The sequence below is a fragment of the Phyllostomus discolor genome, chromosome 10 (assembly GCF_004126475.2).
Source record: "Phyllostomus discolor isolate MPI-MPIP mPhyDis1 chromosome 10, mPhyDis1.pri.v3, whole genome shotgun sequence".
Classification (NCBI taxonomy): Eukaryota; Metazoa; Chordata; class Mammalia; order Chiroptera; family Phyllostomidae; genus Phyllostomus; species Phyllostomus discolor.
In genome coordinates this window covers 79,356,198-79,382,878 of record NC_040912.2, presented here as the reverse complement: position 1 = coordinate 79,382,878, position 26,681 = coordinate 79,356,198, and the positions used below count along the sequence as shown (strand labels likewise).

At 42.9% G+C, this 26,681-nt stretch overlaps 1 protein-coding gene and 1 long non-coding RNA gene across 4 annotated transcripts in view; both read right to left on the bottom strand.

The window, feature by feature from the left end:
• Positions 1–26,681, bottom strand: part of EXOC4 (exocyst complex component 4) — a 676,926-nt gene that overhangs the window by 341,062 nt on the left and 309,183 nt on the right. Inside the window, exon 11 of one of the 3 annotated variants that reach the window (XM_036010919.1) lies at positions 4,473–6,361. The exons of the other annotated variants lie outside the window; for them this stretch is intronic. Within the exon in view, the coding sequence (XP_035866812.1) occupies positions 6,349–6,361 (13 nt within the window). The 3' untranslated portion in view covers positions 4,473–6,348. Of the gene's footprint in view, positions 1–4,472; positions 6,362–26,681 lie in introns of those variants that run through there. 3 annotated transcript variants of the gene reach the window in all.
• On the bottom strand, positions 13,439–25,407 carry LOC118497185. The gene is made up of 3 exons (XR_004899722.1): positions 25,396–25,407; positions 24,881–24,882; positions 13,439–14,049 (listed from the first exon to the last, which is right to left on the bottom strand). It is a non-coding gene; the product is annotated as an uncharacterized LOC118497185 (long non-coding RNA).

Here is a 26,681-nt window from a genome sequence, read left to right as displayed (position 1 = left end):
AAAAAGAAGGAAAAAGTCCCAGCCGGCGTGGCAGCCGAGCCCACAGAGACCCATTTTGCCACAGGTCATTAGTGCTCGTCATTACACAGCTTAATGCAGCTGCCTGCCCCCTCTGTATGCTCCGCACAGATCCGTCTGCAGCTAATGCAGCAGAGGCGAAGGGGGCTGCGAAGGTCTCCAGACCTGTTTGCCTTTGTGGGGCAGCATTTTGAAATCGTTCCAGGCCAAGGGGACCCGTCGGTAACCTGTGCTTCTCCTGTCCCACGGGCGCTGATAGGTACTACTTGTTCGCAGGGATGAAGATCTGCACACTCGGAGGCACCTTCGCTCAGAAGTGGAAAATTGTTACCTTGGGACTGGAACTCAGAAATTGGGGGGGAAAAATGACTCACAGACACACACACACAATTGCACACCCTGACTCCACAACTCTGTTTTAGGCTCTGAAACTCCATTTATTCCTCATACATTAATTGAGGGCCTACTGTGTGCCAGGAAACATCCTAAGTGATAGGGAAACAACGGTGAAGAGAACAGGCAAAAATCCTCACCCTTATGCAATTTATATTCCTAGTGGGCGGAGATAACCAAATAAGCCAGCTTAGAGATAAGGCAGATGGTGAGGAGGGTAATGGGGGAACAAAGCAGGGCACACACAGATGTAACTAGGGGAGGCCTATCTTTTAAAGACTCAAGGAGATCTGGCAGCTGGTGGCCGTGGTCTGCAGAAAATGCCCTCCACATCAGTGGCTCCGAGAACTTATGTAGGGCCTCCTAAACATTTATAATGAATTCTAGTTTTTATTCTGCATGAATTTCTACTGGAAAATTTCTAGCCAAAAAATGTAGCTGATGCGACTTTCATCTAAACAGGATTGCTGTGCTAAAGGGGAAGAGAGCAAGAGATCAAACATGAAACCAGTTAGGAGCCCGATTCGATTCAATAATCCAGGAAAGACATGAAGATGGCTAGACCAGGAGAGTAGCAATAAAGTTGGTGAGCAATGGTTAGATTTGGGGGGGGGGTGTTCTAAAGCTGACAGGATATGGAAATGGATTGTTTCTGGGGTATGAAAAAAAAGGGATGACTCTTACATTGCTGGTCTGAGCAATCGGAAGAATGGTATTGCCATTTACTGAAATGGGGGAGGCTAAGGGACAGCATGTGGTGAACAGATGGGGCAGGATATTGGGATCTCAGTTTTGGACATTTTAAATGTGAGATTCCACATGACAAAGAAGCAGAAATGTCAAGTAAGCTGCAAGACAAGCCAGGGTGGAGTTCACTGGAGCAGGCCTGGTGGGAGATACAAATTTGGGATGAGATGGTATTTAAAGGCCTAAAAGTGGATGAGATCACCAGGGAAGTGAGTGAGATTTAAAAAGAGAAGGTGGCCCAGAACTAAACTGGAACGTATAATAGGCTAAGAGGTCAGTCAGGTGACAGGGAAAGCCATGAGGGGACAATGAGGAGGGAGAAAACTAGAAGGGTGTGCTATCCTGGGAGCCAAGTGAAGAAAGTCTGAGGAGGGGGAGGTGGTGATGAGTTACACCAAACACCACAGATGGGTTTAGTAACATGTGGAAGTAGCGTGTCACAATAGAGGTGGCACTTTGTCCTGGCCAGAGGGAAAGTACAGATCAGGAGAGAATGCCCTGGGGTTATATTTTTTCCATGCCATCCATTTCCCTGTTTCAATTCCATCACCAGAAGAGAGAAAGGGAGAGGGGGAGAAGGAGAGGGAGAGAGGGAGGTGGGGGGAGAGAGGGACAGAAAGAAAGAAATTAACAGCCTATCCTCTTAATATGGCATGTTCTAAGATTAAATTGACCCCACCTCTCAACTATATTCAAGGCTTATTTTATTTTTAAAAACTGAGCAACACATGTTTTGAGGTCTTAGGAAAAAGCATAGAAAATCGGACTCTCAAAAGAGTCCGCCAACACATTTAGCACATCACCTGTTCCCATCTTGTACCTATTCCTTGTTAGCAAATGGTTTCCTCGGCAAGGCAGAGGGAAGATTCTGGTGTCAGTCTCATGCTCTCAGTAAGGCAGATGTGTCATCGCCACACCCCCCCCTTAGTTTTAGACAGGTGCTCATTTATTTACTTTGGATGAGAGAAGGAACAGGACAATGGAAGGAGCATCACATGGGCTCCCATTTGCTAGAAGAAGTTCAGGACTATTATCCTAGACTAAATAATGGTCTTGAAATCATCTTAAGGGATATCCCAGGATTATCACTCAGTAAACTAATCCAAAACTTCAAAAATGAATGGCATATTGAGATCTGATTAAATGTGCTACTTGAAAGTGCTCTACTCAAAATTCCCATAGACAGGTAATCTCTGTATCTAATAATTTATTTCTCTTCTTGATCTCTCTGCAGCTTTTAAAAATAACTCTCTCATCCTCTAAACACGCTTGCACGGTTTCCGTAGCTGGCTTTCTTTGTATGTCCTCAGCTGTCTCATCACTTCTCTTATCCTCTTAATGTGGCATGTTCTAAGATTAAATTGACCCCAGCTCTCAACTGTATTCAAGGCTTAAAAATAACCTCTATGCAGAATAACACAGAAATTGAGAGTTTGCATTTAAAAGGACAAAAATCTTTTCTATGCTAGTTTCCTCGTCTGTAAAATGTGGATGTCACTATCATCTGCTGCAGAGTTTTTGTGAAGGTTAAATAAGCTAATCCAAGCAAGGCTCAGCATCAAGATCGGCACATATGAAATCAGCAAAAATGCTGGCTATGATCCAGACTCCCAAGCACAAAGCCCTACCTGCAGCCTCTCTCTCTGTCAAATTTAATTTCTGTCGCCTACTGGAATTAGTCACTGGATTCCCTCAAACTCTTTGTGTACATAAGACAGCATATTCAGGGGCATAATAAATGAAAGGCCTGTTGTCGTATCATGAGTAAGTCAGTTACAGCAAACCATTCAGTGGACGGCCGTGGGAGAGAGCAATAAATGAAACGCTGCTTTGGTACGCGGACACCAAACCTGGAGCAGCAGGAGTGCCCAGGAGACGTCCCCCACGCGCCGCGGTGTCCGCCGCTCATAGCGCTCTCTCGCTCCGGCTTCCTTACCTCGTCAGACTGCACCTGGTCAAGCGGAATTCTTACCGTTTTTATGATTAAAATGGTACATGTATTTAATTAATCATCCACCTGAGACAAAAAGCAGTGCTCTAAAAAAAGTCACATGGAACCCTCAGAACCCTATGTCTCTAAGGCATTTTCCTTGTAAAAACCTTTTATGACTAATATCTTTTAAATAACCCATCATGTCCCTTTTGAATAGTTTATCCTGTTTTGAGGATAGAACTGTTTTGGGGGTAATCTCAGCAAAGAACCCTCGGCACCCACCAGAGGATGTGTTGTCACACCAAAATCCTGCTCGGCGCTCATTTTTAATTGGATACTCTATTTGTTGTCAAAACCTAAAGCAACCCATAAATCTACTTTAAAACTTTTTTTACCTATGTCAATTTTTTTTATTTCATAAATGTATAGCCCCAAACCATGAACAGTTAATAAAACATACCCAGAAAGCCAGTAAAATGTGTATTCTATCATTTCTGTGGGAGCTTTCCGTACTCTCCGTAGCTAGAACTTATTACTTTTGCCCAGAAGAAGGGGTCAGAGTACCACTGCAGCTCAGCTTCTCGAGGCAGCCACTAAAATGCACAGGATTCCTCATGTATTGCTCAACGACCAAACGCAGTGAGGTGTGTGTACGGTTCACGGTGATGCTGAGTTTCTGTCCCTCCAAGGGCTGCTCCTGACGTGGTAACCTCGGTGCCCCGCTCCGCACACGCGCTGCACAGCTACTGTGGGACGACGGAGACGTCCGATTATACACATTCTCACACCGTGGGGGCCGGCCTCCCTGGCGGCTCTCTGGGACCCTGCTGGACCTGCTGCTCGCTCAGCTGTCTCGAGTGTCCCTCCCAACCCTGAAAGTGCCCTGGCTGGCTCGAGGGGTATGCTGGCGAGCAAACAGAACCTAAAGTCAACCACTGTGAGTTCAAATCTCAAATCCACCACCTGGTTCTGTGTTCTGTACCCTCGGGGCGGGGGGGGGGGGGGATCACTGTATCCCTTCCTCAGATTTTGGATTTTTAAAATCAAATGATTGTTGTGAGAATTAAGAGAAGACAAAAAGTAGTTGGTGAACAGCAGGAGCTTAACAAAATGAGTCAAGGGCAGTTCCCCCCCTCCAGGCCGCGCGTGGACTTCCGAGGGGCAGGGACCCCAGCACAAGTCCCCAGCACACAGAGCTCCGCACTCAGCCTTCATGAGGTGCTTATCATGCATCCCCCCCAGATAAATTTGGCACTGGGTTCCCCCTCAGCAACCAGAGGAAAAAAAGCTAAGAGAAGAATGAAAAACAAACAAACACAAAAAACAAGGAACACTCTAAATTGCACTCAAAGGTTTAATATTCTTCTGAGTGGAAGTTCTGAAATGCACAGAGCCCCGCCAGGCCCACTCAGCGGGGGACACATCTTTTATGGCTTTGAAAGAGCAACACAAAACAAAACAACCAGCATGAAAGTGCCGGGAGCCTGTTGCTGGGAGGCCTTCCACGCGGGGTGGCACAAACAATGCCTAGAAGGACAGGCACCTCTCCCACCGCTCTTTCTCCCCGCCCACTTATTCTCTTAAAAAAAGCTCTGGCGGCAAGCACAGGCTGATGGCTGTCTGGCTCTGCCTCTGCCTCAACGTATCCCTCCACCCCAGCTCACCGACAGTTGACAGTTTTCTCATGCTCTCCTTTCCCTGGAAAACACTCTGCAAAGAAATAACTGGAAACAAATGAGTCATTCTGTAGTCTATTGATTAAGCCACACAAAATCAGGGTCACACGGGGTGTGCTTTGGGGGAAGGGAAGCAATCAATTCAAGGCTGCAAAAAAATTAATGGAAACACGCAGAAGTTTCAGCCTTTTCTACTTTGTTATTAACATTCAGGCTGTGAGTCCGGAACACATTGCCCAAGGGCCATAACAAACCCTAGACCGGCCAAGGGAAAGCTCATTATTAACTACATTACACGGAAGGCCGGTGGCAGGCCGGGGTCAGCGCCTGCCTCCCGAGTTTGAGAGCAGCGATGCTAGCGAAGAAGACTCACCCAGAGAGGAAGGCAGTTCGGTCATATCTTACTTCTCTCTGGAAAAAATCCATGTAAATGGAGGCTACAGAGTTAGTAAATTGCTATTTCTCCATCTCAATAAAGCAGAGGGACGTATATATAGACAGTCGGACCTGACTCAATCAGTTCTAGTAACTGTAACTCTTCTTCATTTTGGAAATATATTCTGCTAAAGACAGAAACCTTTTTAAACAGGTAGCCACCTATCTTTTTATTCTGTAAGGGTTTACTACAGTTCAAATGACTCCTGATAAAGTGTGACTAACTCGCCTCCCAGGTCTGGGTTAGGACATTTCTTATTTTAGGAGGACTTCCCGGGCCCTCAAAGGCGGTACCGGATCATTCCACTACACTCGTCCATGCTTTGTAGCTCTTCTCCACTGGCCTGTGCACACCCCGAAGTGCTGTTCACTTCTGACTTACTCCTGCTGGCTCGCGCAGGCCCCGAACACCTACTGGCCTCCCAGCAGCAGTATAATGTGCCTGAAGCAAAGTCCACAATGAGATTTCTTCTGGAAGCCCAGGCAACGCAGATTAAAAAGATGCATGAAGAAAACCCACATCTCTGGGTTCCAAGTTTTTCTTGGCAGTCTCCGTAACCAATTAGGTCCCAACACGGTATTCCACACTCAACTCAAGGCAGGATCCACACTAATTTTTAAGATAATGGTGCTGCTCTCCTTAGAGGATAAGAAACTTAAAAAAATATACACTCTCAAAATCATATCCTCAGGAAACTGAAATTTATTTCTGCTTATAATTTATACTAAAGGTGTAATGATCCTCTTTTGTGAAAATGTTTTCAAATTTGGAACATCAATGAAATTCAGGGGTGTCCGTCAAGGGGGTCGGGATAGATGAACTCACATAGAACTTCCAACGATGTTTAAGATCTGTGCTGAAAAGGTATTCTCAAGTAAAATTCTGACAGGCAATATTTCCTTCTATTCTTAATACCAAAACCCTAAGAACTGCTTGAGGCTATGAATGGCAATCTCATTTGGTGGGAAGGTGGATGTTAGTTAAGCACAGAAAAAATTAATGCAGTGACTCTCTTCTGTTGGACTTCACTCATGCTCGTGACGTTAACGGGAAGCCAGAAGTGATCGGCTGCTATCACTGTGCATTGGGCATCAAATTCGTTTTTGTTTTTTAATCATGCCTCATTTCCAAGAAGAAATGCCAGTTTACCTTACTGGACTAAGAACAAAAAAGAAGCAATGTTATCTGCTACGTCTGGGGACCACCCCCCGCCCCGGCTGTCATTCCATCTTCACAGCACAGGTTACAGTAGGTGAACGACGCTTTCTGAAGTGTTATTTGTTATTGAAATGCTTTTTTGAACTCTTCTCATATTAAAGCAGGTTTTCTTCCCCACCTCCACAACTTAATTCCTAAACCTGGGCATTTAAATAAAAAAAATAGGCAAACGCTATATATCAACCTTCCAAGGACATTGCTACAAAACTGTACATCGTTTCACTGTGTTCACGTCGGTGCTAGCTTGCTGGGGCACGTCACAGAGAGGGAGTCAGGCCCGACTCGATCACAATCACACCTCGGTCCTCGTCGGCTTCAGAACTCGCCAACCCCTGTCCTCGTCGCATTTTGACGAGAAGAAAATGTTTCGGTACTTGGTGCTGGCCTGGGACTCATGGCACTTGCTAGAACTTGGAAGAGCCACAACACCGCCCCACAAGAGAAATGCCTCCTCACTCATCACTGGAAAAATCTGTGTGGTACTTGTCAATTTTGCACTCCTCACGAGTTCTGGAACAAATGAGTAACAAATACTCAGGTACCTCTATAGTTCCAATAACTGTAACTTAATTTTTTTGGAAATATTTTCTGCTAAAGATGGAATCATTTTTAAACAAGTATCTACCTACCTTTTTATTTTGTAATGGTCACTATGATTCTCACAAGTAACGTGTTTAATACAAATTTAACAAAAAGCGGACACTTTCACATGCTCCCATTCCAGCTGCACTGTCATTCTAATTAATTAGCCCTTCATCATTTTAGCAGAGCTTTTCCTGCATTTGACAGGGCTACTGTTACCCTGTTGGGATTTTTAGAATTTAAAAATAATTATTGGCATTCCAGTAACAAACTTTGGATACTTTACAAGACAAAATTCATTTTCTATTACATCCGATCACCAATTATGCCAATATCCTTTGCAAAGGAAGAAAAGAAAAGTAGTATATTCTGTGTATTATGGAAGCTCACCAAATGATATCTTTGCTTCTAAAGCTTAAAATTCAGCCCTTAATAATTTAAGCGTAAGCCCTCTTCCTCAGTCCTCCGATGCTACAAACACTGTGGTGGAGCGATGCGTCAACTCTGCATCAGCCCCGAGCTGCAGGAAAGGCAAGGGAACTGCCGGGCCCAGAGCTGAGAAAAGAGGAAAGGGGCAGGCAGTCCACCCCGGTGCCCCTTTAGTTTGCTCCATCCATAACCAGCAGCCCCCAAATGCTAAGGCCTCTTAGACCACCTAAAACTGGCAATCCATGTAACTATCCACTTTCTGTTTCTATGACAACAGCCTCTCTAAAGAGCATTTATGGAGGCCTTGTTGTGTTTCAAGTGCAATTCTAAGTAAGTTAGGTACATCGGCTCATCTCCTCACAATCCCAATGAAGCCACTGGTACTCTATTTTGCAAAGGGAGAAAACCGAGACTTACCAGAGTTTGGTGGCTAAAATGAGAGTGGGGCTTCACTGGTTTGACTCTGTGACCTGGACCTCAGTAGCATGCCTGCCGCCAGGGCTACACAACCTCCCTCGAAGTTCTCAGAATCCTAATGAATTTAGGGCACCCCTTTAAATTCCTACTAAGGACTATTCTTTCATGCAGAACCACTGTTTACAAACCCGTACTCACACATGCCCAGGACCAGTGCTGAAATGACAGAGATTGCCCAGTGCATCACTCAACCTCTTATCAAGAAGAAACTGCATATATTAGGAAACTTTACAAGTCCCCAAGAGGAAAAATACAAGATGTCTAGGAAGAAACTCACTTCTGCCCATGACTGTCTAGATCTTTCCAGACTAGGTCTCTTAATTATCATCTCCTATCTGCCTTGGCTTAAGGGCCTCGAATTCCTCTAGCCCTGAATTCCCTGCTGTCCCGGGAGCTCTCATGCCTTGACTCTCCCTCGCACCAGGCAAGGGCACAGACGAACGGCCGTGGAGGGAGAGCACACCATCCTGACATACTTCTGTTTTGTCCACTTCGAATTCTGCTATGCAGTTGGGATACAGGAAGGTTGTCTGGAGAGTGAAAACAGAGGAAAGTTCCTCAAGCTGGGCTCCCTCTTTCTTGCCTGTCCAAAGGGAGGAAAGTGGAACTATACAGGGAAGGAAATTCAGCTACAAAGGGAAATAAATGTACCTGCTGGGCTTTGGAGTTTACAAGGAATGAATGTTTGCAGAGCTGAAAACCCAGAGCGAAAAAGATTAGAGAAGTAATTTACCCTGTTGACCTGCCAGAGGGAAGTAGTAAATGCACAAATGCAAAACAGTGCAAAATAGTAGAGCAGTCCTATACACCCTCTGACTTTGGAGGGTATAAACGACTCTGGAGGTGGCATCTCACAAACAAAATCTGCACTGTCTTGGTACAGTGGCGCTGTCAGCTGTACAATACAAGGGGAACTATTTCATCATGCTAAGGGGCAGAGGCTTGCCTTGACCTTTAGGGGAAAGGCTTCTGAAAGCTGAGTCCCAGTTCTGGATTCCAAACCAACTCAATGTACTAGAGAATCTGAAAATGTAACATCTACGTGCTAATGTACAGCATTACTGCTGCTAATACTGATAATGCTGTCCATCCTCTCCGAAGCTTTATTGGGAGACGCCCTTTGGCCCATCAAAGTCTACAGGGAAACTGTCTGGACCAAGGCTCCGCTGTGGATGCTAATCCGTAACTTCGGGTTTCGAGACCCGTACAGGACACAATCTCATTCGCTAGTGCTTCTGTCTCCCTAAACTTCACCTTAACTAGAAAATTAGAAAATAGTAAGCACTGCCATTGTTATAGTTTTAAATTTTTAAGATTTTTTTTTGTCCTAGAGAGTGTACTCTTTGTTTTCCTTCTTTTAAGCCAGGAAAAAGCAGGGTTAAGATTTAAGACCAAAATGAATCTCCTTTCCTATAGTGCCCAGCCTGTTTTTAGATATTGCCACAACAGCACTGAAGCTACTTTATACCTATAAGGAAAATGGGTGTTATGAATGACAGTTTGTAGAACAGAGGAACTGTCAACACTCCATAAAACAGTAAAGACAGCCAAGTGCTCCGAGGCTCTGCCATGACTGTCTCCCCATCCCTCCTCCTCTCTGCACACACTCCCCTCCTTTCTTTCTCCTTTATTTCACATATACACGCATCCCGAAGAAATGGGTTATCACGGTGTACACATGGCCATTACCAAAGTTTCCTTCTGTTTGCCTTTTATTCTCTCACCACTTTGTTTTAGGACGGTGGTACATCTTACTGTTTCAGCCTTACCCTTACCGTCACCAAGTCCTCCCCAGTCCTGCGCTCTTTGCCTGAGCTCTTCATCCGTCACCCATTCCTACTGGTCTGACCTTTCCTCCCTACTGTCTCCGGTATCTGTCCTACACGGCCAGCAGCCTTCCCCCACAGTGCAGGTGCTAACTGTGGGCGTTACGGGACAAGCGGCAGTTATATGCCATCAACATCAGAGCCGAATTGCCCGGGCAACAAAACCCACCACCCCTTCTCCTTACCTCTAAGCTGACGATGAAAATCAATCTACTAAACAGTCCCTGCCTGCTGGAGTTGTGGAGCTACAAAGTGAGGTCTTTGAGGGCAATTTTGATATTAGATAGGAGTCTTCAGGGTAATATTTAAAACCATCCTATGCAATGAACAAGCAATCTGTAGCTCCATACCCTGGTTTCATGCCATGAGGCTGATTCATGCTATAAGTGATCCAAAGCCGATTTCTATTACAGTCAATAATCATTTTCTTATGATAATACAATAATTTTTCAGACTAATGAATCAAGATGTTTTCCCAAAAATGTTCAGTTCAAAATAAATACAGAATCTGCAGCGTTAAGAAAGCTATAGGTGTTGGATTTTTTCCTTTTGTTTTTTTTTTTAATTTTTAATTCAGGGACGATACAGCAGCCATTTTCTCTGTATTCAGTCAAGTCCAAATGAAAAGTTTCTGCTTCAGCCCAGAGTTTGATCTCCTTGACTACGACGTCTTCCTTGGCTTTGACCCTGACCAGAAGGAGTCTCTGCACACGCTGTCACGCATCTAGTCCACACCAAGTGCTCGAGCGAGGGAAACGTTCCTCTTTGCCACACAACTCGGAGGCCCTCTTTGGGGAGAAAAATGGAAAACTGTGGTGCATGGCTCCTTCCGTTCTTTTTCTTTCTCACACACAGAATATTTAGGACATATTCAGAGATTCTTTTATGTTCATTCAAATTAAATCAGTAAAGAAACTCCCTTCCCCCCTTTTTTTCTTTATTTGGGGATATACAAGAACTGTCCACTCCAGAAGTAAAACTGACCAGTCTTGGTCCTTGGAAAGCTTTGAGAACAACTTCTTTCTTCCGCAGGATAAAATAACCTTGAAAATAGCAGTATGTCTCCTGGCTTTTCCCCCCTCTCTGAATTTCTCCCACTGCAGTTATTTTACAGATTAGAGTTAGTCCCCCACCCCAAACAGTGACTATCCAGCAGGGTCGGTTATTAATTGTATCTCGTGAAAAGATTTTTACACCTGATTTGGGTTTCAATGCTGTACAAAAAGTCGGCCAGAATCATTAGGGTAGAATTTTCTTGTAAGATCCACTTCCCCATTCCAAGGCTTAATTACTATAGTAAGGGACCTTGAAGTGGCCATTCCATTAGTTCTAGGAGGTACTAATTAGGATGTACAATTGAGAGCCCATGTCACACACAGACACAAACACGGACCTTGTAAAGTTTGGGTTCTTTCTTCAACAAAACACCAATTTGAAGATTAAAAATAAGACTAAGTAGTCTTAAAAGGCAGAATTTTCATTCAAGGAAGGAAATAAGCAACCTCTAGTTGCTGCCAGTGGGAGGAACAACTGAGTTTAAAGCTCCATTTCACAAATTGAATTCTGGCTGCATTTTAATATCAAGACTTTTTTTTCCCTTCACAGCGCCAGAAATGCATTCCAGAGCCAACATTCTCAAGTGAAAACATACAGTATTTAGACAAGCATTAATTCGCTGGTAATGTTTCCACATAACCATTTCACACACGATTACTAATCATGTCATGTGAGGGAAATCTCTAAACTAGGGAATAACATATATGGCCATAAAATTAAATTATCAAACTGATAAGTACAGGAAAAATGGTCAAATAAAAGACTGTGTTCTCAGCTGGTTCAGAGCATTAATAAACTATGTTTTGGATACATAACCAAATCTTAAAAATATAAACACTCTCTTATTCCTGAAATGCTCAGTGAAATAAATTATCTCTCCCCAAAGTAGCAATATAATATTCAATAGATTCCCACTTGGCCACTTCCATCATCGTAACTACGAAGGACTAAGCTCTTAAAAAGTTATTTATTGAGTCCCATTCCAACAGTCTTCCCACCAATCCCCACTGTTCCGCCTCTCCCTCTCAGTAGCCTCGGAAGCCACCGACAGGGAGCAACAAAGGCGGGCTGGAACACCACCAGGGCCTCCTGGTGAAGAAAGGCCTGGCGTTCAAACGCGCCCCATTTTCCCCTGGCGCTCCCCAGGGAGGGCACAGGAGGTGGTGACTGAAAGGATTAGCGGAGTTTACACAGAAGAGAGCCAAGAGAAACACTCTGAACAGGCGCAACATTCCCTCCCGTCCTCGGAAACACACAGGAGCACGGGAGAAGTGGGACTGGTAAACAGTCTGTAGTGGGAAGGAAGAGGTAATGTTTCACACATGGCAGGGTCTGGCAGAGGCTGTGACGGAGCCAGCTCGGGAAATGCTTAGCTATCAAATTAATTCCAGTTGGCTGGGATGTGAACCCTGTCACATCTACTGAGAACCCGATGAAACATAACTAAATGTAATGATAAAGAGCAATGAAAGCGCGGCTGCGAGAGTCATCGGGAAGCTTCAGGCCTGTTTAATGGTTCTGTCAGTATCAGGAGGAGAGGAATTCCAGGGAGCCCGGGAAAACCTTAGGGGGATTCTGTGGGCCTGCGGGGGAAATTGTACAAGAGTTTGCAATACCAGCTCTATGAAGGGGGGGGGGGGGCACACTTTTAAAATAATGAGCTCAAGGAAATGCTAAACACTAAATTTTAAAGCTTAAAGTGACTTTTCCTTTATGAATGCTATACCGAGGCTCAGCACACTACCAAAAAAAAAAAAGCCTATTCAATATTCACGGCAATCGCCACAGAGAAAAATCACGCCTTTATTCATTTCTTGCTCCTCCTGAAACTTAAGGCGCTGGGGCGGGGGAAGCACCGGTGTACCAAGAGAAATGAAGGAGCAGAAGGAAACACACCCATGGCTTTCCTGCCATCAGTTCTTTCTAGCATTGTGTTCCCACAACTTCAATTTTTAACCTCTCCTCAAAAAAATTCAGTCAGCTGTCTCAGATTCTCCTTAGAAAACATAAACACTAAATGAAACAAGTGAATTTTTAAGAATAATAACATTTTCTGAATTAAACTGCTAAGCATTTGCTCCAGCTTCTCCAAATGAGTACACAGATGTGTCCATTTGTCATCACGTAAGAGAAGGTTCGGCAGGATGGCCCTGACAAACGACCTGGCGGAGTCAGAGTTGATTTCCTCGTTTTTATGGCCCTTACCAAATCATTCCGCTTTAAGATAAGGAACAAGAAATATATCACCCATTTGGAGATACATGTGTTTAAAGCAGATTCATAACAGCGTCATGAAGACTAAAATATTTGAGAACAATATTATACTTGCTGTAACTCTTACTAAAGAAAAGGAGAGGCCACAATGGCAGAAGTCATTTGAGAAATAATGCAGTGCCACAAAATGTAGGGAAATGCATGCTTTCCAAAAGTTAATGTCAATTGAGAGAATTCATCAAGAATACATTGCTGCCCTGACCACTGTGGTTCAGTTGGTTGGGCATCACCCCACAAAACAAAGGGTTGCCAGTTCAGTTCCCAGTCAGGGCACATGCCTGGGTTGTGGGTTCGATTCCCCCATCAGGGCATGTATAACATGAAACAGATAAATGTTTTTCTCTCACATCAATGTTTTTCTCCCTCTCTTTCTCCCTCCCTTCCCTTCTCTCTAAAAATAAATAAAATCTTTAAAAAAAAAAAAAATATATATATATATATATTCCTGCAGGTAGCATAGCAGTTCTTGAAAGTTTTCATTTTGCTTCATACCAAGACCTAAAGCTAAAAGAGAAATCACAATGCTCTAGCTCAAAAACAGTCAAGTGCTACTTCTTTCTTGCAGTGGAGCAACAAAAAAAAGTGACTTGAAATATTTTTTAAATACATGTCTTGAAAATTTACCTTGGGTAAATGTATGAAATAACGGTCCTTAAGTTATAGAAATAATTATACCTAAATTAACCAGTTAAACTCATACAATTTTCTTCTAAATCATCTCAACTACTTTTAGATGTTTATCTTTTCGAAGCCAAACTAAGAGTGAAGCACAGTGACGAGACCAGACCACCAAGAGAAATGCTCTGAGGTTCTGACTTGGCCGGCCTGGGCCACTCCTGGGGCCCAGAGCTGTTCACATTGTATCTTCTCATCTCAATTTTTTAAACAGAAAAACCCTTTATTCTAACCCAGCAGGAGAATCATGTTCATGAACTGCTTCCAGAGTGCCCTGCTGACACGACAGTCCAAACGCACACAGGCCCACTCGGGCCATCACGGAAAGGTCCGAGGGCCCAGGAAACCCCCGACTTGAAGGGCTGTGAAGGAGGCGCGTCTCTGAAATACGGAGCGCGAGGCAAGAGCTCCGGGTGCTTCTGCCTGGGCTTCGGTCCCGGCCCTCCCACTCACAACAGTGCGATCCTGGTCATGCTGAGTCAACTCTTTATATGCCCCGGGTTCCTTGTTATAAAACGGGAATAATAACAGTGCCTACCACATGACAGCTGCAATAAAGACTGGATTAGATAACACCTGTTAAGCATTATAACATAACTGGGTGCATTACTAGGCCTCAGTAATTTTAGGTATTTTTATTATTATTTACTTGAGTTGACCGAGACCTTCATAGTACATAAGCAGATTGCAAAAGTGAGACCCAGAATGTACAGTCAGTTCTCTCTCTACTACCCTAACATTCCTGGAATGCAGAATGTTTCAGAACTATTATTCACTCTCTTGTACATAATCCAAGATACAAGGATTCAAGATGCATGCTCATTACTATTTCTAGATACAAGTGGGAAACAATATTACTGTTCCAGAAATTCAATGTTTATATGACATCAGACTTTTGGTGGCAAATTGGATGTGAGCAATGCAAGCGAAATCACTAAGACTGCTTCAATCACCGGGCTCCTTAGAGCACCATGGAGAGTTGGCCTGGAGTTTGCTGAGGTAATGAATACAGACAGCATCGATCCATTCAGGGCCATGCCTGCTGTCTTAATGCCTTCCCTCAAGTAATTCAATCATGTTTGTTTGGGAGAGACTTCGAGTTATCTTAGGGACAGTCCGATACCACTAGGTGCCTCAGGATATGCTAATACATTTAAATTATAGAGGGGCTTCCTGATTGCATTAAAAATGCATTCATCTTCCCTTCCTTGTCTTTGCAGAGGGCATGCCACTTGCTCTGTCTTAACTAAATGCAAACTTCTTTTCGGCTGGGGTTGCTAATTAGATTTTGAGGAGCAAGTGGTTTCTTTCTCAGCAGTTATTCATCATCCCCCAAATAAAACTGTATCTGACATATGTGCGGCACACACAAATGTATTTTCCAAGGCCCAGGTACACACATCTGTGCGTGAATCCCAACAGCAGGTTCGGTAAAAAGTCCAAAAGCCTGGACAGAAACTAAGAGGGGAAAAAAAAGAGGAATTTTAGAACTATCAAAGTCATTAGAAAAAGCTCCCTCTCCCCTCTTCAGGGGAAGTAGAAAAAAAGAGCATGAGATGTAACTAATATTTGGAAGAAAAATTACCCACTCCCTCAGTAACGCAGGTCACATCAATTTCTGGAAAGAAATCACCCAGAATGTCAGCGGGGGCTTCCTCCCTTCCCCAATCCAGACTATAAATAAGACTTCCTGCCCATGCACTGAGCCGATGACAAAATCCCTCTAATGTTTTCATCTGTAATGGTTCTTCTTCTTGAGAAAAGGGAAAATCCGGGGGGAGGGGAGGGCGATGAAACTTCTGACAGCCCTTGTCATGTTCAGCACGGTGGAAACAGTGTTTGCAAACTTCAGACCCGAATGACTCGTTGCAGCACCTTTTCTGACAGGTGACATGAAACAAGCGTCTCATGCAGGAGGCCTCTCTGGTGTGTGTACTGGGGTTGGGGGGGCGGGGAGCAGACGAGGAGCGTCACGTGCTGTCACGGGAAATTAACGGTCTACCTTAAGGAGTTTTACAGACTATCATTTTTAATCAAACACAGGCAGACTGCCAGCTAAGCATTAAAGAGAGCAAAATAAGTGACTTTTTCTGCTTCATCCTCATCTCTATAGTGACCTATATAAGAATCAGTTCTCCTTAAACCACAAAACACATTTGGAAATTTGTCTTTGTAATTAATCTATGTGTGTGTCAAAATTAACCCTGAGAAGGAAAACTGGATACAAATCAATTTTAGGACCAATGATCTTAAGGCACACGGGAGCACAAAACCGAAACCATGAACTGTGCATGGTCACCTAACCACCAGCTGTCTGTCCTCATTATCATTCTGACACATGGAACTGTGAGACATTCCTCTCCACCAAAAGCTTGCATTATCAACTCACTCCCCAAACATTCACCGACAGCCTAGTAGGTGCTGGGCATCATCGAAGTTCCAGGTATGCAAAGCCAGTTTAAATGGTCACTAGCATCTTCTTTGGGAGGGAGAACAACTACTTAAGGAATAATTAATTATATGCCAGGCGGACAAAGGCATAGAGGACAGGGGAGCAGTAAGAGAGGTGTCAGAGGTGCTGCAGTGAAGATGTCGCTGAGGGAGGAGTAGAAATTCATCAGGCAGAGGAGAAGGGCAGCAAGTGGAGAGAAATCACATGCAAAGAAAGAGAGGCGTGACAGAGCGTTATGGTTTGGGGAGCTTCAAATAGTTGAGGACGACTACAGACTAGAGAGGAAGCAGATGACAAGACAGATTATTAGTTCAGTTTCAGAACCAAACCTGGCCCCTGGACCTTAGCAGACAGTTCCAGTGTGGAGGAACATTTTCAAAGTAATCGCTAGAACTACTGAATGAGTGAGACAGTGGAAGAGCGAGCAGCAAGACGGTGGAGAACTTGTGTTGAGTGAGTAGGCAGAGAGAACAGAATCTTAACGAGCTTGAGAAGGAATGGTCTGATGTAGAATGAGAGGCCAGACACGGCGATGACAGAGAAGCAAAGAAAGAAAAGACTGAAACACAAAATCAGGTACGATAAGACTGAAAAATATCCTTGGTATGTGACAGCTAGGTAGTGACTGGTCAGTAAAGTTCAAAGTGAATAATATACTTGAACAGCTTAGTAGGAAGGAAAGGGAAGTTCAAGTGATAGGTGAAGCGGGTGATAGGCAGAAAAGAGGTTTTATAAAATGGGAGAAGTTGAATTGGGCACATGTATTTTATAGACCCCAGGGAAGGAGCCGTTAGAGATAAAGACAGGAAGGAAGGAAGGAAGGAAGGAAGGCAGGCAGGCAAGGCAGGGCAAAAAGAAATGAAACAAACAAAAAACCCTAAGATGCTGGGGGATGGAGAGAAGTGGAATTAAAACTAGGGGAAGAATAGCTTCTAAAAAAAGGAAAGGACACAAAAAATGTGCTTCTACAACAAGATTTTTAAAAGTAAAGAAGAAAATTTGAGGATATTCAGCACTAGAGGAGTAATAGATTTCTTTGTCTCTGAGTTTCTTTAATTCTCAAATCACCAGGATAACCTAACTAGGAACAAAATCTCCATAAAGGCCAGGACAATGTCTGGCACACAGTAAGCACTCAATAAATATCTGTTGAAAAAAATGAATGAAAACTAATTAACAGAAAAAATACGACCAGATTGAAGAATTATGCCCCCCTCCAATTTAGTGTACTTTAAGTGCAGTCAACGCCTATTGAACATAGGAATTGCATCTTGCAAAATCAATATGTCAATCAAAACTATGTAAAAAAAAATGTAATGAATCAAGGCTTGTGAAGTAAAGGGACTCCCATCTTTCAGAGGCAGATGTTGGCTCCTTTTCATTCTTCAGTGAGATCCTCATTTCAATTTTCTTGAAAGCTTCAAAATAAGAAAGGATTGTAGATTCATTCAGACGCTTTTCTGAGCATTGATGCTCCATCAACCTGCTCAGGTTTTCTAATTTCAAGTTAAAGAATGGATTTAGTGGCTTCTTTTTCATACAATTTTCTTTTCTCATCTCCAACTTACATTAAAAATAAATAAATAAAATACGCAGACGAGCTGCGGATGGCGCTGCTGATGTAGCACGCTGAGCACACTGGGCGGAGGGGAGGGTGGGGCTGCCTGTGGCTGCCAAGGCCTTGCAGCCCACGGGCTTCCAGAGCCACCAGGAGAGGCCGCAGATGCATGAAAATGCAGCAAACAAATGTGTCTGCACAGGGTATGCGCTAATAGCCAAGTGGCTCAAGTACAGGCAATGACTACATAAAAGTAACAATAGGCTCAAGAGAGTATAAAGAGGTTAAGACACATAGCTTTTAATATGCAAGAATTAAAGCAGGATTCCAAAGACCTATTAAAAGAATATTTAATATTCACCAACTTTATTTTGTGCTTTTACAACCAACCCACCCACTTACGGATGATGGATGATTCCTTCCTTCGTTCACTCCAAACATTTTTACTGACTGCCAATTACGCGCCACAACTACGTGATTTACAGACAGCACCCACGCACTGCAACTACGTGAGCGCCTCCGATCAGCCCAGCCCTGCTCATCGAGTCCTGTGATGTTCTTACATCCAGGGGACCCTCGATTAATCCTTCATGTCACACTTCCCCCCCTTTCTTGACTGAATTTGGCTGTTTCTAAACACAGGCTTATATATTGATGTTTGCCTAAGAATGTTGATTTCAAGTTGCCAACAATCTTTCTTCGAAAAGGGTGGTTCTCAACCATTCCTGGTGTTGAAATTCCTTCTCTTTAGAAAACTGGTAGCCCATAATAGTTGCCAATTATTTTTTTCACTGATGGATCCATAAATCCCAAAGCCCAGGGAAAACAGAGCCAGCTGATTTTAGCTTCCATGACTTGTGCCTCCCAGGCTGTAGGACACGGCCTACACCTCTCCGGCAGACAATCTCGCTCCTGGGCGCCCGGGCTCATCACCAGGCAAGGAGAGGCCCCAGCCCCCCCAGGTCCTTTACTTGTCTGAGAGGTCCCTCAGCCGCACAAGACAGGAAATCAAAAGATTTCTTGAAAAGCTGCTTTGAAGAAGTTTAAATGCTGAGCAGTACTAACACCATAAGATCCTAAAAAACTCTCATTTATTCCACAATGATTGAATATTGTTTTCCAAACTGCAAATTTCAGTGATATCTGACACAATGACTGATGAAAAGGAACCACCTACGGCTGTGCTCGCTGGTAACGTCGGTGACCAACACAGGTAAAGAAGCCAAACGCCAACCTGGACATATTGTATGATTCCATGTCTATGAAGTTCAAGCACAGGCACAACCAATCCACATGCTGACAGAAATCAGAATAATGGTTACGTCGTAGAAACGGGTGCCAGCAGTGTGAGGAAGCCTTCTGGGGCACTGAAGATAATCTATACTCATGTTCGTATCTTCATCTGGGTTATGGTCACACTTGTGTATACATATGTAAAAATTCACACACACATACTAATGTGTATGTAGGGATTTGTTCATATTAATGTACATCTCAATAACAATAAAAAGAAACAGATTAGCTTTTAAAATATTTACATATTCTGAATTCACAAAATCCAATTAAGTAAGACCTTCCATATTTTTTTTTGCTATAAAGTAATTCCTAGAAACTTTCTGGCACTACACTTTTTTCTTCTCCCGAAGTACCAGAAACTTTCTCATCTACTTACAGTGTGGTAGCTTACAGTAATAGTTTGTAAAGAATGCTGAGTTTAACAAACACAATTGGCAAGTACCTCCTACTCATCCACAAGTACTGAGAACAATCTGAGGACATCCAAAACTCCAATGTCTACTTCATTTGCGAAAGGACAGACCCTGCATTTCCAAGTTGACCACCACTATTCTTACAAAAAAAAAAAGAAATTAAGGTAATTAAAAACTAAATCTTCTTTGGTACATCCACCTCTATTCTTTATATCTGTCTGTTCTTGCTTATCTTGCATGAATCAAAGAACTTACCTTTCTCTTATTAAATAACAAAGTCTCAAGAAAATATTCTTGCTTAGCTGGAGGTTTCTTTTTGCTTGTTTTTAAGTTCAAAAGGAAAATGAAAAGGGTTTCTTGACCACAAAACAGAAAATAGTTCATGAAGTCACTGCATGGAAAAAAGCACAGTAGGCAGTATTAATGACTAAATGTTCAAATGAGAATGATTGAAAATGAGGAAGTTTAAAAAGACCAAGAAAGAGCCCTGGGTATCACCCAGAAGCCCCTGGCAGCGAGTGTGCAAAGCACACGGGAGACAGCGAAACGCACGGGAGTGGGAGTGCATGTTCTGCGGGGCCAGGGGAGTGGTAAAACAATCTTCCAGGTTTCACAGAGGAACAATGTACTGCCGATACCAGAAGGAATAAAAATTATTAGAGGTGGAGATCGTGTTTTTCCTCTAGGTTATTACTATGATATTTTTGATACCAAATTACATTATCAATTCAGGTTTCAAATCAGATGCAAATGGGCCTGTGGCTGAACATAAACATATTTCGTTGAATGCTGAATAAGCATATTTTGGTTATTGCAGTCCAAGGCAAATACATGTACAGAATACATAAGAAGCAGCGCACGAATTATGTAAACACTTTGCACTGAAAAGAATCTTCTCTGTCTTTCATATGTAAGCTTCCAATAATGTTAATTAATAACTATAAATTTTAACTGGTAATAAGAAAACCTGCATCTAATATGTCTACTAAAATCAAGGTCAAAATCACAGCAGCATTCATGATGATTTCAGGTTTATTTGGACATATAGTTTTAGTTCCACAGTAGCTTTTACAGCAGGAAAAACGTCCTTTTTTTACATTGCTTAAGGGCCACTGACTTATCTTATATCCATGTACCAGTTACTGACACCGGAAAAAACAAACAACCAAAAAAATACAGACATGAGAGCAGAGAAGGAAAAAGAAAGAGGACAGAAGGAACTCTCTACAACTGCTCCAGATACAGCCATGACACACGTTTCCCCGCTCACCCTGGTGTTGGGGAAAAGAAAGCCGAAGGTAAAATAATGCAGAAGGCAACTGAATTCCTTGGCCCTGCCAATGACCATCAGCATTAAACTGAAGCATGAAACAGTATGAGCGAGCAACGGAAAAGACATATCGATCCCGGCTCTGAATTTGCACAGTCTGTTTGAGGGACCTGCAATCATACATTTAAAGGATGTAGACCTGTCAATTCAGCATCTAGTTAACTACATCCTGAATTCAGCTTCTGATGGAGCATCTTCAGGAAGGACACTGTCTTCCAAGGGACGCCTTCCTATCTTTGGAGTGCCCTGTCCATTAGAAAACTCTCATTACGTAGAGTCAGATTTTGTGAGCATCCAACCAACAGTGGAGTGCGAATCCAGATTTGTGAAACAACAAAATCCTAAACTGCTTTAGGTGTTGTCACGGTTAGACATTTATATATTTGAAAATGTATAGCAGATCTTCTGTTTTTCTTGTTTCTCAGTCACGTTTTCAGTTCTTCCTACTGGTTGAGAAGAAGAAACGACCTGTACACTTCCAACTAGGCTGCCATGTCCTGCCTCTTGGACACTGTCGGCGAGGTGTGCGCTGATGTGCACACTGGAGGCTTGGGTGGCTCTCCGTTTCGCTCAGCAATAAAAACAATTGCCAGTTAGTTGCAATCAGTTTTCAGCCATCTACCACACATCATATTTTGAAAATACAGAAGTGAAAAAAAAGCTGAGAAAAAACCCTTAATCTTCAAACGTTAGTTTGCAGATTAAAATCATTTAACAATTGTAAATTCAAAAGCAGTTATTCAAAGGTGGGGCTTGAAATCTAAGTATACCACCACTCAAGTGCTCCACAGGCCTTCCCAGGTCAGAACGGTCTGAAAACAGCACTATTTTTCATAATTCTGAGGACAGGGAAAAAATGCTGTGTTTCATAAAAATGCAACAGGGGAGCCACATTTCCTCTCGTGCATGAATAATGTACGATCTACAATGTTATTTGCTAGGCTATCTAATCACCAGCATCTTTCAAAATGTCCATAGAAGATTTAGCTCATTAAGGGCAAACATGTATCTGTAAAAAAATATAACAGCCTTGCGAACGCGCAGAATAATATTCCTCCGAATACCATGGCGCACATCAAACTGACACGGTGGGACAAACCGTGTGCATTTCTCAAAGATAAAAATATTGGACAAAGAAATGCAAAATAATTATGTCAGCTGTGACATTCATGTGTACCCTAAATAATCCAATTTAAATCCCTCTTTCAAAACAAAATACATACACACACTTTCAAAAACAATTCAGAGGCTATCATACACTTTTTAAGTAAAAGTGAAAATCTAACAGAAACAGAACAAGAGCCTAAATAAGAAAGCTTTTAAAGCAAGGTTTCTGTTATTAGAAAAGGCTTTATCATTTTAGAAGAGTATTCCACTATTCATAACAGAAAAAAAGGCAAAAGTTACTTTATGCATTCATAAGCTTTTTTTAAATTTACTTTTTACTGTATTTTTTCCATCACCATTTATTAAGAGAAAGAAAAGGTAAAAATAAAAGTATCTGAAGTTCTAATAAATAGCCTCATATTTTGTTTAACTAGTCAAATTACAAAAGGCATAGTTTAGGAGCAGGAGTATAATAAAAATAAATTTCTAAATTCACCTTTTTTTTGCTGTATTTTACCCTAACACACTTTCTAGTTATGACAGAGGTAAAAAGATGTGAAAAAAAATCTAATGTTCTATTTTAGATATGAAAGAAGGATCAATCTATTTCAATATCATTACTAAGAAAAAAACAGTTTTCCATTATATTTTTATTTGTATCTGATGAAGAGACATTCATCACAAGTCAACAAATATTTTCTAAGCACTCTAGGAAGTTGCCCAGTAATTCTCTAAACAAATATTAACGGATACCCCACCTGTGTAGAAGATACATCTGAACTACTGTCCTCTCTTCACTGTGGCAGTTCTGCTGGGAAACCACTCGAGACAGGAAAGGTCACAAGGAGCAGATACCCGGCAAGGTGAACGAATGCAATTTTGGCGTTCTGAAGCCCTAAAATGACGCTACCAAATTCATTCATTTATTAATATGAGTTAGTGCCAGAAAACATTGAAAAGACTTCTTGTGCTAGACCTGGTTTAGACCAATACAAATAGTTCATATGGTGTTGAGTGATTAGCCCAGGCTTTTCTATAAAAAAACTGTTTGGTTTCTTGGCAGAGCTTATTATGAGAACAAAACAAACCAAAAACATAGGCCTTCTGCAGAGCAGCCCATGGAGCCGCACCACACACACTTGTTTAGGAGAACACGATGACCCACAGCTCGGCCACAGCTACCTTTGAAAAATGCTCACGTATCTGGAAGGTCACAGGGGACAGCTCCCTGATAACCTCTTGATCGGCTGATGGCACAGTAACATTTGTTCAGTGTCTCTGGATACTGTCTCCAAGCGGTCTGTACCAAAGATTTATTTTCCATTTCCACACACATCATTGTTAAGAGGGACAGAGGGTTTTCACTGTATTAACTAGAGACGTGCTAATAACGTCGCCATTACAAACAGGGCTTCCCGACCGTCCCACGTCCAGGAAGGAAAAATCTTCCAAAGCAGCTTTCCCTGGCAGCCGTCACGCAAGGCGCTCTCTACGCCTTCAGGGTCCTCGGAAGTCTCAGAGCTGGTCCCCAAAGTTTCGTATCATCTAAATATAATGCCCCCCCTTGTTGCTGAAACAAAAGGAAAAATTTGTGCCTTGACAGCCGGGTGTACAAGCTCCCTCCTCAGAGGCCCCAGGCTACACCTCAGCACCAGACACCCCAGTTCTGCTACTCGGTTCACTGTTCCTTGAAAATGTCCCTCCTTCCAACAGAATGCCATGTTCTCAGAAAGTCCTTCCCAGCTCAGCCTGTGTAAAACAGTGGCCTGCATCACCACCACCAGTCACTACCAAACTCCTGACTCCGCTCTGCTGCTCACAAACACTTCACAGACCTGACATTGCTTCCACTGCATATTCATTGGCTTTTCCTTGCCTGACTTTCCCACTGGACTAAATTCAATGTGGTCAGAGGCTTGTTAGTCACCAGACGGAAAGACCTGGCACAAAGTAGGTGCTCAAAAAATTGTGTTACATGTAAGAGCAATGGATTTTTATATTGCCTAATTATAACAATGATTTCTGTATGCCTTTCATCTGCCAGCGTTGTCAATATGTGAAGTGATGAATACGGTAATTAATAAAACAGGAACATAAAATAAAATATTAATCGCAAGGGCCACGGAGTTTGGAATATCAGTTTTAGAAACACAACTTACTATGCTGATGGCACAATCAATGGTGGAGCCCTCCATCCCCCTGGGTTGGGCTTCAGTTACTTCCCGACCCGGTAACTTCAGGCCCTTCTTAACAATCGCAGCCGTTTCAGAGCAGTTTCGCGACCAGGCCTTCAGTCACTTTGAAACGGCACCCCGTGCTGCTGCTAACCGGCAGTTTCTGCATCTGTCAAGATTAACTTCTAGAAGTTACAAATAAGATTAGATTACATGGCTGCAATTACTTGTTCTTAAGAAAGACACTCAGCGAGAGTGATACTGTCCATCACCAAAGCCCAGTTGCCAAGAAAATTTCAACTCAATAACTGACCTAAATGCCAGCCTGCTCCTTAATGACCAATAAATATTTCATTTTTTGTTCTACCCAGGAAGCCTTAATTGCTGCCTAATTTTAATGACGTGTGGCTGGTAATAAAGGGCGGAGAGCGTTCCCAGCGCGGATATTCAGTATTCAGGTTGTGTTCAACGGAGGAGCCATCAGTGGCACTTTCGCAACTTTAAATGGCACTGTCATCGCCTGCGTCTGCAGCCCCTTACCGCTGCCAAGTCACCCCGAGACAGCAAACATCTGGGCTTCAGCTGTCTCCCAAGAATGCACTGCATCCATGGAAAGCGCTTATTGCTCCAAAGAGCCAAGTGCCTTTTAAAAGCTGGTTGAAGCAAATAAGCAAAAGAAAAAACTACACTGTCAGTTGGACTTTTAGATTCTAAAATGTCAAGCCTTTGGAGTTCCCAATTATAAAAGCATTTCCCAGTTCCAGAATCATAAAGCTCGAAAGGTAAAAAGAAAAATCCAGACCAAATAACTTCTTTAATTTATAGACATAAAAAATCAAGACTCACGGTGATTTGAAAAATATCAAAAATGTAAATACGATCATTCCTACGCCACCTCCCCAGCCCACCTTCAGTGGGCCACCCTCTCTACCATCCAATGTACCAAATGCCTTTCCAACAAAACAACAGCTCCCGTGCTGAAAGAATGATTAAATCAATCACTTACTAAATTAATGTCTGGAGTGTGTGGTAAAAACAATATTGAGGGTATGTTCTTCACAGCAGATAACTGAGGTTAAGAGAGACTCTAAGGGTGGGGCCCCCCAATCCAACAGGGCTCATGCACTCGGCAGACGACGCCACTCGAGGACATGAACCACAGGCTTCCCCAAACACGTGTGTCCTCAGTCCCAGCTGGTCCTAGCTCACGGGACCTGGAGTCCCTGCATCTCAAGCAAAGGTGGTTTCATCAGACCCCATCCTCTGTCCCTGATCACCCTACTGTGGGACCAGAGTCTGCACATGGGAGATGCTGACAGTGGCACAGCCCACTGCGAGTGTTGCATGGTTCCACGCCTTCCTCCCCTCACCTGTCTGCCTTCCTGGCCCAGAGCACACGCACAGTAAGACAGAGAAATGGGGCCAGCACCAGTGTGTTCAGAAGACTTCAATTAGATGCTACAAGAATTTATGTTTTTAGAAGAACACGTTTCTGTTTCCCCCCCTCATGGACATGACAACAGTGTGGTGATCGCGGGGGGCAGTGGGGAGAGGGCGCAGCCCGGGGAGGGGAGGTAAGAGGGATAAATGGTAAGGGGGGAAATACACAATACAAAGTAAATATTAAAAAGAACACTTTGTTGTCAATCATTTTCTGCTACATGGAGGAACTGTAATAACAAACCTAAGACATAATATATTCTCTGCTTTTAGGCTTTCAGAGAATAAAGAATAATGATAAATAAAATGAAAAGAACAAAGGCGAAAAGAAATTCTCCCTCCCTCCCCTCAAAACTCCACAAAAAGTGGCCACAAAATAATTTCAAGTTTCCTGAAATGGTGACATCATATAGGAATTGTAATTAAAAAGTGTTACATTATGTCAAACTGTGGTTAATACCTCAATAAAATATACTTCATTGACGGTTAAATGTAATTCTTCAAAAATAATTTTGTAACAATTCTAAATTCATGTGAGACCTAGATAAAAGAAGAAAAATGTGTCACTCAAATTTCAACATCAACACTTCCTCCTTTTGTGCTGCACACTCAAGGCCTATGAAACAAGTTCCATTTGCCACCATGGCTCCGCCCGTTCCTCTGGAATGCTGGCAGGGAAAGCTACAAAAACAGCGAGCGTGTCGCGGGGCAAAGGCCCCACTCCTGTCATTTTCAGAGTCCATATATTGGTGACAGTACTTCAGAGTCTACCCTGGCATGGCTAGAAGCGTACTTATTTCAATATTTTTTTTTCATTTAGGCCCACAAGGAGAAAAACTGATCAATGAATGACCTCTTACCATCCAAATCTTACATTGAGGGTTTAATTGCACACAACGCCTTTTCAGGCTAAGAGTGAGGCCAGGATAATAGCTATACCCAATTTTCTAAAACTTCACCCTCTGAGACAATGACCTGGTTTCTTAACCAAAAAGAGAAAATAGTACGGAAAAGCGTCAAATAAACAAAGCAAGGGGTCAGCAGAGTTAATGGGTGGTGAAGAGCCTGCACCATTTCCTAGACGTGGGATGGCTGTGGTTACACTCGGGGTCCAGAAACAACTGCTCCAGGGTCCCAGAGCGGAGAGGCCCATGCAGTGACTCCACGTGAG